The sequence below is a fragment of the Engystomops pustulosus genome, chromosome 6 (genome assembly GCF_040894005.1).
Source record: "Engystomops pustulosus chromosome 6, aEngPut4.maternal, whole genome shotgun sequence".
Classification (NCBI taxonomy): domain Eukaryota; kingdom Metazoa; phylum Chordata; class Amphibia; order Anura; family Leptodactylidae; genus Engystomops; species Engystomops pustulosus.
Genome location: NC_092416.1, coordinates 125833305 through 125847361, shown reverse-complemented (window position 1 = coordinate 125847361; position 14057 = coordinate 125833305). Strand labels below are relative to the sequence as shown.

General features: G+C 42.0%; 1 protein-coding gene across 9 annotated transcripts in view; it reads left to right on the top strand.

Moving 5' to 3' along the window:
- ARFGAP1 (ARF GTPase activating protein 1) overlaps positions 1-7088 on the top strand; it is a 28915-nt gene extending 21827 nt beyond the window's left edge. For 5 of the 9 annotated variants that reach the window (XM_072110911.1, XM_072110914.1, XM_072110917.1 and 2 more), the window contains 3 exons: positions 2610-2669; positions 3550-3626; positions 5281-7088. In XM_072110911.1, coding sequence (XP_071967012.1) covers positions 2610-2669; positions 3550-3626; positions 5281-5629 — 486 coding nt within the window. In that variant the 3' untranslated portion in view covers positions 5630-7088. The remainder of the gene's footprint in view (positions 1-2609; positions 2670-3549; positions 3627-5280) is intronic. The other 4 variants (XM_072110915.1, XM_072110916.1, XM_072110918.1 and 1 more) reach the window with 1 other exon arrangement.
- The last annotated feature ends 6969 nt before the right edge of the window (positions 7089-14057 follow it).

Genomic DNA, 14057 nt, shown 5'->3' with positions numbered 1-14057 from the left:
TGGCACAGTTTTTTTATCACAGATGTTGTATGTAGTAATGTATCTCTGCCTCGTACACATGCTGCTTTTCACCTTCTTTAAGGGTATGTCCACCTTATACTTTTATAAATTACATAAAGAGTTGAGTCATTTTCCAGGTAATTTACTTAATCTAAGGCTACTTTCACATGCCCTTATGGGGGACGTATATACGTCCCCCACAGACGACAATGGGCGCACGGCGACGTACGGGAGCTGCACATGTGTGGCACCATACAGTTCTGTACCCGGGAGAAAGATCTCCTATCAATATCGCTATGGAGAGATGCGGGGTGAGCATCGCCGATGCGTGCCTGCTGTGCTGTGTGAATATAGTCTTATTCTGTTTAGGAGTTTAATCCAGTATTATACTCCAGAGCTGCACTCACTATTTTCTTGGTAGAATCAATGTGTACATACATTACATTACTTATATTATGTAAATCAGTACATATTATACTTCAGAGCTGCACTCACTATTCTACTGGTGTAGGCATTGTGTACATACATTATCCTTCATTCTATCTATCCTACATTCTGAGCCATATTTAATATTATACTTCTAAGCTGTGCTCACAATTCTGTTGGTAGAGTCATTATCAGAACTTTCATGACCGTTTTCTTGTGTACAAGCCCTGAAATTATCGCAGTTCCTTGCAAACAGCCAGGAATTGAGATTATTTTCCCCTTTACATCACCTTCATACCAAATGGACATTGAGGGATGTGAAGTGGGTCAGCATGGGGTGTTTCTGCCCTGCTTCTGTGCACTCTATAGCCTGCACCCAGGCTTGAACGGGCGTAGGTAATATAGCCTGCATCTGTTCAGGCTTGAACTGGCATAGGTCATGAGGCATCAGGAGGCCGGGTTTACCCAAAACACCAACACAATGCACCAGCGGAAGATACATGTCCCCCATTATGTACATATATTACATTACATATCATGTACTGCGTTATACACATTAGTATCACATTATACTTCAGAGCAGGCAGAAAGTTTGTTGGCAGAGTTGGATTCTATGATCCTAAAAAGAAAAGCAAAATGCAAATAATCTGTGGAGGCTCTGATAGTGAACAAGTACAACATCCTGGATTATCAGAATTCTGCAATGTATACTGAACCTGAGGATCTGTACTGGAAAAGTGAGTTTACTTTTGTGCTTTGTGACTCCACTTGCAGACTCATGAGTGCAGCTCTAGAGTATATTGCACTCATTGGTTGAAGAAATATAGTGCTAGTGTAAAGTGTCTCAAATCTTTATGTAAAATATTACTCCAAGATGGTGGTGGGGGATACACTTTACTTGATGCTACCCGCTTACTGCATGTTATCATTCGTAATAAAGCTTCCCGCTTAGACATCATCTTTAAGATTTGTCTACATGTGTCAAAATGTTTTATAGACTGTTGTATTATATGTTAAATTGTATTCACATCCAGAACCAAGTCCAGCACTTTTTGTCACTGACCTCTCTCCCCGTCACGGTGCACCGCTCAGTATTGCTGAGAATGGAGTTTTGGGCACAGATTACTGGCCTTGGATCTCTTCAACTTGTGAAGCACCTAGAATAAGTGACATGTTACTATGTGTCTATAAAAGCCACTTTTATGAATAACAATCCATATTTCTATTAAACCTAGAAGGAAGATGTTTCCAGGCTTAACGTGAATTGCTATGTGTAGCATGAGCTTTTTATTTTGTGGATATTGTTGTGTGAACATACCCTTAGTTGCAGACCATGCAATTTTAGAATAAACAGTGGTGATTTATAACTATGGCAGATACTGGATAAATGTGAGGCATCTTTAGGCCCCCACACACAGAAAATAAAAATAACCATCTGATAAGTGTCGGGCCGCCTGCAGCATTTAAATGGCGCATGTGCGCTGTTATCTTGGCTAGGACCAGTTCATCAGGAGATGACGATCCGTTCCCATGACAGTCTGGAGTCTCTATAAAACTCAAAGATCTTTCATTTAACCCTATCTGTAACACTGTAAATGTACAGGCAGTCCCTGACTGAACACCTGACTTACAGATGACCCCTAGTTACAAACCTACAGAACCTATCCAGTACCTAGGCCAGGGACAGCATATATGCTAGGAGTAGAGATCGAACGTAGGGATTGGTTTCAGCCGGATTGTCGGCCGAACGACCATTCTAGTTAATTGACGCCCCTTGCAACTAGCCCTGGCTATGATAGGCCGGGGGAGAAGTGCTATAAACTATGAAAATAGTGCCCAAATGTCTGAATTGTCACTTTTTTGCTATTTTGCACTTTACAAAAATTGAAATACAAATTGTTAAATGTCCCTAAAATGTTAGCAACCCCCCTTGTCTCTTAACTCTGCACCCACAACAAATAGACAGGTGTAAAGAGCAGCCCCTGTAACTATGTAAAAGCAATTCTGGTTGTGAATGGGGTTTAGTATATGGTGTAACTAAATAAAGGCTTTGCGTTATTTCCTGGTGTAACAAGATGTTTAAACGTGTAGCTACGCAGCTGTCATTCCCTTCTACCTACTGTCAACCCTCACCCTTTCATAAGCTCATTTTTCCTATGTCCTCCCCTTCTCCAACTCAACAGGTAAAAGATGGACGAATCATTGACGATGTCTCCAGTTCAGTGTCTAGTTTAGCAGCAAAGGTAGGAGGTGTTGTGTTGGCACAAGCAGGCATCTCTTGGTCACCCCTTCCACATTCTGTCTGTATTATAGAAATATAAAAGTTATCAGCACAGGAAGCAGCAAGAAAGTTTAATAAACTTGTGTTCCCCTTGTAAAACTTACCCAAATGCAGAGATGCCTGCTGTGCCCCAATGTTCATGTCCAAATCCTTCTCTAATTTGTGTTTGTCCTTTACTATGCACGCTGCCATCCTGCTGACCTGATGCGGGTAAGTCATGACTGTGGGTTGTAATACGCCCATCCTCTGCCAGCCCATCAGCAGAATGTAATAACTGCTATGCTGCAGCATAGATGAGAACAATTCTAGATTCAAATGGTACTTTATTGGTGGACCTAGTCTAGAGCAGTGGGGTTTAAACACCTAGTTCTGACCAATCGGATTGATTTTTTTTTTTTTTTTTTTTTTTTTTTTTTTTCTCGATAAATTAAAGTGATTGTTCATGCATCGATCAGTAGAGCCATTGGATGTTTGGACCAGCATGAATGGCTGCAGATGTCTTACAAGCCCTGACTTCTGCTGTGTATTGGTGTAACTGATCTATAGGTGGTAGCTGGCTCTGGGTCCTTTGTTATAGCAATACAATTGTCATATTGTCTTCTCCCCTCAATTCCTTGTCCCCTCTTGCTTGCAGTGGTCAGCAGCTTCTCAAGGTGCTCTGTATACACTGCATTAAAGGTCCTCTTATTGTGATGTTATAATCAGGGCAAAGCTGTACATTTCTATGGACCTTGTATCACACAGCTTGCCCATGCTTTCAGTGCAGTATATCTAGTGTCCAGCTAGTGATACCACCAGCATTATATGTAAGCAAGCCGTTTATAGTGGTGTTTTTTTTGCAGGTTCAGGGTGTCGGTTCCAAAAGCTGGAAAGATGTCACCACTTTCTTTTCTGGAAAAAGTGAGGACAACATGGAAAGGTGAGTGCTGCTCTGTCTGTCATTGCATAATATTCTTAGATCGAGCGAAAGGGCGCATATATCTGGAAAAATTAACTCTTCATCTTGATGGCAGATACTACTTAAGAATTTGGTAGAGTTGTATCCAGTGAATATAATCTTCTGAGACCTGTAAAACATAACGTTTATCTGCACTAATACATTGTAGCAAACTTGGCATAGGAGAGCGGTGCGCACTGTTCATGTGTATTATCACACAGGAGATTCTCTAGACCAGATGGTTTTCAGAATCGGTAAATCACAATGTATCAATTGGAGATCTTAAAATTGAGATAGAAGTGTTGAGTATCAACTAAATCTCTACGCGTCCCTTAACATGTGAGGATGCATTGAATCTGTCACCGTGTACATTTTTTTTCTCTAGCTCTGCCATTTATGAGCAATCATGGCTGTTATTTTTGTTTTTTTTCCCCCTGCAGCACTAATTTGGTTCCCTGTTGTGGATGTCCCTGTAGCAGACAACCTGGCACATGTCACCTGACAGGGAGCCCAATTAGGATATTGGATACTGAAATGAATCAATTATTGCTCAGGAATAATGGTGGCTATAGTAAAAATTCCAACTGGAGTAATCCTCCTACTGCTCTATCTGTAATGATATTTCATGGGTACTTCTTGAACCGAATGGCAAATATTGTTGAAATGGGAATTAAGGTCAAAATAATAATTTAAAAAAAAAAAAAAAAAGCTTTTCAGATGCTGAATGTGGATCAGTTGCACGGAGTGAGAAGTCGGGGTGCTCCGGGATGCAGATACAAAATTTGTGGACTCCAGCGTAGATACAGATAATTAAAAAAATAGTATGAAGGAGAACATTAAAATCTAACTTTTAATCCAAATAGTTATAAAAAGAAAAACGTGCACATGGAGAGAGAGAGTCATTGATGCGTTTCGTAACTAATCCTTGGCCATAGTGGTGTGTGCACTTGTAGAAACAGAAGACATTTAACAGGCAAGGGAACACCCACTGAGGGAGGGAACTGACGTGAGAGTGGAAGATGCAAGAGAGAAAACGGAAAAGAAAAAACATATAAGTAAATGAAATAAAGAGAAACAAATAAGGAGTACAAAAAATGGAGAGATGACCAGGACAAAGCAACTGATCTATACCAGGGAAGTTTTAATAGAAATGCATTAGAGCTGTGGGGATGGCTCATGTTTACATTAAGTATCCAAAAAGCTTCCCTGGTAAGCAAAATTTTGCGCCAGTCACTTCCACGGTGCAGATACGCTTTCTATAATTATAGCATCACGTCAATTCAGAGTCCCTCCCTCCGTGGGTGTTCCCTTACCTGTTGAATGTCATCTGTTTTTACACGTGGACACGCCACGTTGACCAAGGATTCGTTCTGAAACGGGTCAATGACTCTCTCTCTCTCTCTCTGCACATGTTTTTTTTTTAGACTTTTTTTGGATTAAAAGTTAGATTTTAATGTTCCTTTATACTATTTTTGAATATTATCTGTATGTACGCTGGAGTCCACACTCTTTGTAAATGTTAGAAGGCTCCCCTTAAAGATGGGGCTGTAGTTAAGGAGCTGCTTCCATGTAGCTTAGTGATGCTGGGAGAGTGTACTTTTATCAGTAAATATTCATTGTCGTCGTTTCCTTGCAGCTCCCATTCAGGAGATGGCTACCAGCAGAGCGGCAGTGGTGGTGACGGCTATCAGAATGCCACTCCAGGAAAATCCTTTTGGGAGACCTTTGGCAGCTCTGAAGAAATAAAAAAGCCTACGAAATCTCCCAGCGGGGACAGCTGGACCTTCCCTGACAATGCCACCGAACGAAAGAGCTCTGACAGCTGGGAGGTTTGGGGGTCCGGGACCACCTCTAACAACAAGAACAGCAACAGTGACAGCTGGGAGAACTGGGACAGCCACTGGGAAAATGAAGGAAAAGCCAAAAAGGGTGGCAAGAGTCAGGCACCTGCTACAGATGAGGGGTGGGACAACTCCAATTGGTAGAATCATGGGAGAGGGGTATGTGACCGAATCTATATATAGCAGGGGGGACCCTATTTTCAATTATTTCATCATGAGTTGTTTATGGGCCCCGATATAATCAGTGTTCATCTCCTGAAAATTGGAAATCTGGGGCTCACTGGCACCCCATGTGGTCCTCCCAGGAATCAAGTCATCAGTGGTTTGTGCACATTATTTTCTGCCTACAGGTTGAACATCACACCCCTCTGCTGACCTCTTTCAATCCCCCCAACCTTAGTATTTAAGCAGCTGCCGGAAAGTGCCCCATGTGTCCCCTGTTTCCTCTGACAATGTAGCGTCCCCCTTTATGTGTGGTAATGTGCAGGGAACATAGTGGCTGTGCTCTGTGCATCTGGACATTGTGCTTTATCCTCCAATGTATAAGTAGCTTGGATGACCTTGGTCCTATTTCCGGAAAGATGTGACGTTTTACATCCCTATGTCCCTATCCCCCTTTATACCTCAACAGCCTTTAATCCATTGTGCTGCTGTATTCTCTCCTTAATACTGCTGTGCACCCTAGGTGCAGTGCCCCCAAATCTGTATCTGCATCATTTTATTGTTTTTAGCTTTTTTCTATCGGGGCCCAGCTAAGCAGTAGTTAGAGGTAGTCTGAAATTTGGCTCCTATCTTTCCTGGCTTACATCATGTGAAGGTCTTCCAGATATGATTGGAAACCCACAGGAGGTCATCACAGATCCATGGATGTTAATCTTGGATCCTGCTATTTGATATGGTCAGTTCTGATGACGGGAGTCTTCAATGCTAGCTCCTCCTGCCAGCAGAGATTTGGTAATGGTTTCCCATGACTCTTAGCCGTGACCTGTCCGGTCTCTACTAGTTCAGACCTCATATTTAATGTTGGGTTTACATTGCCTCCAGTGGTATGCAGCAGGAGGAGAGAACTTTTTATCATTTTGCTGTTTTATTTTTACAATGAGAGTCCCATCCTCTAAAAAAATGATCATCGGTTCTATGTCTAAATGGATATTTTGATAAAAATTTGTGCATTAGAGAATTGTATAAATCTTTTGCTGCCCCAAACTTGATCTCAACTGCAACTTTAAATGTAGCCAGAAAAGACTTGTGTTATAGGACGACACTCCGTAATCCCTGGCTCTCCATTGGCCATACTTCAATATCTCCTAGATTGTTATGGTGGGGGTTGTAGTTTCCCAGTTGTTGCAGAGCACCCCCAGGTTTCCACAGAACATTCCATTAAATGATGTGCTCGAGCCCTCAGGCTTTTTATCCTCCATGTCACACTTGTTGCATTACTATTAAACTTTATGGAAATGTTTCATCCCATGTCTGATGGACAAGGGATTGTCACTGTGCAATATGTCACTGTTGAAATGTCATATATTACATATATATTTATTATCAAACAAAATCGATCATGACATCATTGAAGAATAAAATGTGACCGACCTTCCCTAAACATTCTGCTCTGTTATTTTTTTTTTTTAATTTTGGTTGGTGGCGCTAAACCTTTTGATGCTCATTTATGGGTTTGGATGTAATAGCTCTCAATGTGACATAGAGGGGAGTTTTCTGTTCCTGAAACTAGTTCACTTTATAAAGAATATTGAATTTAGTTGGTGTGTCCAAAAGGAATCGTAGGAAAACATAATTAACGGGTAACTAAAGCTTCGACACATTTTTTAAAATTTTATTTCCAAAATAAATTAAGCCGGCGTGATACAAGTAAACTTTGCAATGTACTTTATCAAGGAAAGCGGCTTCTCTGTGCTTTTATTTTTTTTCTGCTTATTCTTCTGCAGTGAGCAGTGTAGCTGAAATCTTTCAGAGCTCTGTGCACCTCAGATAAGACTATTGATTAAATCTTTCAATACCTAGTGATAAGAGATTCCTAGACTGTATGTAAAGGGTTAAATCATTGGAAACATCCGGTTCTTATCTGATCAGCTGTAAGAGGTATACAGAGAGACTTGGGACACAGACATATTTCTTTTAATAAAATATATCACAAAGTTAACTATTAGCTGCACTATTTATTTAGCAATTTATATTTTGCAGTTTTGTTACGCTTTAAAGCAGGGGTGCACAACCTACATGTGGCCCACAGAGCCTCGAGTTGCGGCTTGCACCCTGCTGTAGATGGATCTCTGTGCAGCAGTTAGTAAGGAATAACTGGCTTTTTGCAGGCAGGACACCGTACTGGGGTCTGTCAGTACCCCTCCGGTGCTGTACTGAGGCTTCTTTACTGACCGCCCTGCCCATACTTCCTGTAATGTTCTGTGTATGGGGCTCTGTCCTCCAAAAAGGGGCATAACTATAGCGGTAGCAGTCATAGCAGCTGCTATGGGGCCTGCAGTATCATGACTTGCATCAACTGACACACTAAAGAAAGGAGGATGTACACCATTACAGGCAGTCCCCGGGTTACGTACAAGATAGGGTCTGGAGGTTTGTTCTTAAGGTGAATTTGTATGTAAGTCGAAACTGTATACTTTATAATTGTAGAGCCAGACAAAAAAAAAATTGGCCCTAGTGAAAATTGGAGTTTAAACATTTTTTGCTGTAATGGAACCAAGGATTATCAATAAATCTTCATTACAGACACCTTACAGCTGATTATTACAGTCTGGGACTATAGTAAAGCATTCAGAAAGCTTTACCAGAGGTCAGAGGGGTCTGTCTGTAACTATGGGTTGTCTGTAAGTCGGGTGTCCTTAAGTAGGGGACCGCCTGTATATACATATTATTCTACAAGATTTGCAGCATAATATGCTTTGAGAGCGGTCCAGCATATTCATGAGGGGACAGGATTAGGGATGGTGACTGCTGCATGATGCGTGGCGCTTCAGAACGCCCCCTCATGAATACGCTGGACCGCTTTGAGGTCCGGTGTTTCTAGTGTACAGCACGGCAGTGTCTGCTAGCTGTGTAACACTGCTGGGACTGTTGTAGCACTAGGAGCTGCTTACTTTAGGAGCAATTGGACTTCCCAGGGTCAAAGTAGCCTAGGAGGGCTGCAAAAGTATAAAACCTATGTAAAAAAAATTAATAAGCTTAAGTTCAAATCACCCCCCTTACACTTGAACTGATATAAAAATAAACAAATACCATCCTAAAAAAACTCCTTTTTTAACCTTTTGCAACACATAAATTTTTTTTTTTATAAAAAGTGATCAAAAAGTTGTACAGTCATCAAACTGGTAGCAATGAAAATGTAATCACGTCCCGCAAAAAAAGGATACCTTTATAAAGCTCTGTACTCTGAAGTATGAAAAAGTTATTGGGCTCAGAATATGGCAAAATAAAGATTTTTCTTTTGTTCACCAGGTTTTCTTTTCTAAAATCCATTAGTACACAATAAAACAATTGAATTTTCAATTTTTTTTTTGCTGTAACTGGACCAAGGGTCATCCATACAACTTCCTTACAGACACCTTAGAGCTGATCATTGCTGCCTGGGACTATATTAAAGCTTCCAGAGAGCTTCATCAGAGGTCACAGTGGGCAGAGGGGTTGTCTGTAAGTCGGGTGTCCTTAAGTAGGGGACTGCCTGTACAATTTGTTATGCTGAAAACAAGCTCTCATACATCTCTGTAAATGGAAGAATAAAAAGTTCTAGAAAAAATAAAACCTACAAAAGCAAAAAAAAGGGTCAAGTTATTAAGGGATTAAAGGGGAATTCTCGTCTGGGCACTCACATTCAGTTTCATTAATCTGACATATATAAACATTTCTTCAATTGGATGTTATTAAAAAAAATGTTCCTGTGTGAAGATAATTTCTCATAAATGTAGTCATGTTGTCCCTTAGAAACGAGACTGTCTCCTTGGATACGGCCACCTCTGCTGGAGGGATTGCACAAAGAAACAAAAGGTTATTGTATATAAAATGTCTGGGAGTTACTACATGTCGCACAGCCGTCCTGTGGTAATGATTGCTGAATCCTGGTGGTCCGGCAGGGCTCAATAGCACATGTCTGGCCACTGCTGCCAGAGTGTGATGTGGTCGTAACCGAGGAAGCTACGGTATCTGGTTTCTAAGGGACAACATGGCTACATTTATGAGAAATTATCTTCACACAGGAACATTTTTTTTTAATAACATCCAATTGAATAAATGTTTACATATGGCAAATGAATTTAATTAAATGTAAATGCCCAGATGGGAATACCCCTTTAAGAAACTCTTGCATATCTTTCAATGGGTTATGTGTGATATTCACTTCAACAGAGAAAGCAGATAATCCAGGGCAGTATCACTGTCTGACTCCCAGGATCATGGATGACTACCATGCTGTCTGGTAAATATTGCGGATTCGTATTTCATGGACTGAAGTTGACTGATACAATGATCAATACAATAGTGTGATTTGTACAGGGGAATATTACTCTTTCCTGTAATATTTTCCAGAATGCCAGTAGGTATACGCGAGCTGTCACTCTGCAGGGTGGTAGGAGGCCACAGCCGCTGAGATGCAGGGATTAACGTTAGATGCTGGGTTATAGTAACATCTGATCTTTGGTTCTGTTTTAATCATTACATCATCTCAGCAAATCTGTATTTATTTCTATATACCTGCTTCATGGTTCGAAACTTATTGGCATTGCACTTCTTTTATCTTTTCTCCCTCTGTATTTTTGTGGAGTGCTGTACAGTTGCGGTGGCTCTGCTGTTACATGCAGAACTACTGAGAAGTTCCAGGATGAATGTAAATAAATCATCTTGGAGAAGATTCTGAGGCCATTATAATATATAGTAATGAATGTACAGCTTATATAAGATTGTTATTGTGACCATGGTGTAGAATAGGGTAATCACAACCCAGTCCATATCACCGTATCTAAGAAGATGGATAACGTCTACATGCTGTATATACTGTAGATAATTACAGAAGACACCCAGGCTATACAAGGATGTATAATGTATAGTGACTGTGATAAATATCATTATTCTGCCCAAGTAATCGGTATGGTCCATATCATTATAGATAAGATGTGTCATTTACACCTATAACTGATATGTAATTGTATACAGAAAATGTGCAGGATACACAGTAACCTAATTTATATTATTACAATACGTAAATAAATATTAAAAAGAACACAGTGCATCAAGGTTCAAGGGAAAAACTGATAATATAAATCACAATAGGAAAAACAAGTGGTGTTGATGATAGAAATCGGCTGAAATGTACAGTCGTGGGAGGAAAAAATCAGGACCAATAACTGCGCTTCTCAGTGCTGAAAAGGCTTTTATTTGGATGTATGTGAGGATGATGCGTTTCGGGAGCGTACCGCCCCCTTCCTCAGGTCCGTACAATTAACACAATATTCGATGTAGCCTTAGTCTGTCCTGTCCTGATGAGGGCGTGAATCCTTCCCTAAGATGGTAATGATTCTTAGAGGTAATAACGGTAACTGATAGCGCTATAAAGCCTGTTGATAGGGTGGTTGTTGTCCATCCTCAGCAGGAGTCCGGGCAGTGGGGGAGCGCTGTGTGTGGTGTCTCCTTTTGCTGGATCGGGAGCGCTCCCGATCTGATAGCGCTATTAAAGCCTGTAGGGAGCGCTGTGTGTGGTGTCTCCTTTTGCTGGATCGGGAGCGTTCCCGATCTGATAGCGCTATTAAAGCCTGTAGGGAGCGCTGTGTGTGGCGTCTCCTTTTGCTGGATCGGGAGCGCTCCCGATCCAGCAAAAGGAGACGCCACACACAGTGCTCCCCCACTGCCCGGACTCCTGCTGAGGACGGACAACAACCACCCTACCTACAGGCTTTAATAGCGCTATCAGTTACCGTTATTACCTCTAGGAATCATTACCATCTTAGGGAAGGATTGACGCCCTCATCAGGGCAGACTAAGGCTACATCGAATATTGTGTAAATTGTACGGACCTGAGGAAGGGAGCGGTACGCTCCAGAAACGCGTCGTCCTCGCATACATCCAATTAAAAGCCTTTTCAGCACTGAGAAGTGCGGTTATTGGTCCTGATTTTTCCTCCCACGATTATATTATTACAGACATACACATCAATATACACAAAGCTATATAATCTGGTGGAGGCTCCCACAGAATGTAACTCATTCAGCATCCATGTAATAGATAGGACTAAGGGGGTCCATGATCTGGCCGCATCATTTGTGGCCAGATCACTGTCCCCATAGATGTCTACAGTGCCCAAGTAATAAATGTACAGCGTCTAGTAATACATATACAGCCTTCAGTAATTATTATGTAGCCCCCAGTAATATATACAGCCCCCAGTAATAAATATACAGCTCCCAGTAATATATACAGGCAGGACTGATTCTAGCATTTTTGCTGCCGGAGGTGAAATTGAAAATGCTGCCCCCCCCCTCGCCAATGCTACCTCACACACTAGTAATCCGTCATTAGACACAGACATTAGTGACCTCTAGTACAAGTGATGATCTGCTCCATCACAAAGAGGACTAATTTATTACCATGCCATGGTTTATCTATGCTAAATTCACAGTCAAATTTCTTCAGCTCCATGTAACATAACTCCACACTGCGTCCATAAAAAAACGCAGTCACTTACAATATAATGGAGTATGTTCCTAAGATATCTTATCCTCACAACATGAGGATCCCGGTTCCTGCACGATGCTCGGAGTGCGTTGTCCGACGAGGATGAAGTCTGCCGCAATTCAACAAGTCCGAATCAGTCGGGTTGTCCGACGGTCACGCCTCCGTATTTGTGTGACATGAAAGTCGTGCAATTGCGCCAAAATCCGATTGCATGCGCCAAAACCCCCTGTTAAATGCAGCGCAAAATGGAAATAGTTGGGAAACCCAACGGAAATGTGGTCGCAGACCCTTAGTAAATGTGCTCCAATATTTCCCACATAAAGCATCCTTTATATTCTCCCAAATTATCTATAGTATCTACAGCTCCCACAATTTGTTATAAATACCAGACCCCCTGAACTAGAACACCCTGCTAATTTATATACACACCCGATTTATGTACAGATTCCCTAATTTATTTATAACAGCCCCATACACATACTTCTAAATTAAATTATATACAGTACTCCATATAAAGACATCCAGTTTACTTAAAATCCAGCCCCTATATACAGATCCCCCATAGACAGTATGTCAACCCCAGTACCACACAGCCTGCCTACCCCAGTATACACAGCCCCCCCCTACTCTGTACACACAGCCTGTCCCCCCAGTAGACACAGGCTCTCCCCCCCCCCACTCAGTACACGCAGCCTGCCCCCCCTATTTAGTAGACACAGCCTCCCCCCAGTATACACAGCCTCTCCCCCCCCATATACACAGCTTGCCCCGTCAGTATTTACAGCCTGCCCCCCCCCCCCCCCCCCATGTCAAAAATCCTGCAAAAACGTGATGCAATGCATTGTGTGAACGTGCCCTCAGACTAACATTAGCTCTGCCCTCAGGAGTGGAGCCAACATCGGTGTTGGTAGCTGATGAATTTGCAGCAGCTTATCTCAGTGATATGTTCTCACCCATTATTATCTACACTTACTTTTGGCTTCAAAAACTGGCTTTTGGCTTCAAAAACTGAGCATGTGAATCTACACTCAGGGGGCGTTCACACTTTCCGCTAGCGTCACGTTCATAATGCGCCACAAGCGCACAGGGGGCTGGGATCGGGCCGATCGCGTATGCGTTTCCTGATCGCATGCGTTTCTCTGGAAGCTCATACGCGATCGCCCCGTTTCCTGTGCGCTAGCGTCACATTATGAAAATGACGCCAGCGGAACACATGGACGCGCTTTCAGGCTGCCTTCACACGTTCAGTGTTTCATATGCAGTTTTTGATGTCCAAACCAGGAGAGAAGTGAAAAATAGAAGAGGAGCAGCTTCTCTCAATGATATGTTCTCACCCATTATCATCCACACCTGTTTTTGGCTTTAAAATCCGCATCTGAAAAACCGAACATGTGAACGCAGCCTTACAAAAAAAAAAAAAATCAAAACGAGTACGTGTGACAGCTGCCTTAGCTATTGTAATGCGTTTATGCAATGTAAACACAAACAAAACACAAGTGTGAGGGGGTTTGGTCTAAAAGAATGTGTTTCAACCAAACCCTTGCGTTTTGGATGCGGTTAAAAAACGTGACAAATGCGTCTCAAGGGAATCCGTCCTCAGGCCACATTTTTGATACATTCCAAAGGCTTCAGCTTTGATCACATACTGAGGTTACATTGTGTCTCCACTGCATCTGCTAAAACGCAATGTAACCTCAGCATCTGATCACGGTTCAAATCCTTGGAGTGCATCAGGCCAAGGTGCTGTCTTCATTGTGTTTTTAAGCGGATCCAAAACGCAAGTGAATCCGCCCTCTTTTGCCCACTGGTCAGCTTCGGTCACATGTGTGATATGGATAGGGTGGCTGGTTGATATCATTGGTAAATTGGGTGGGGGAAG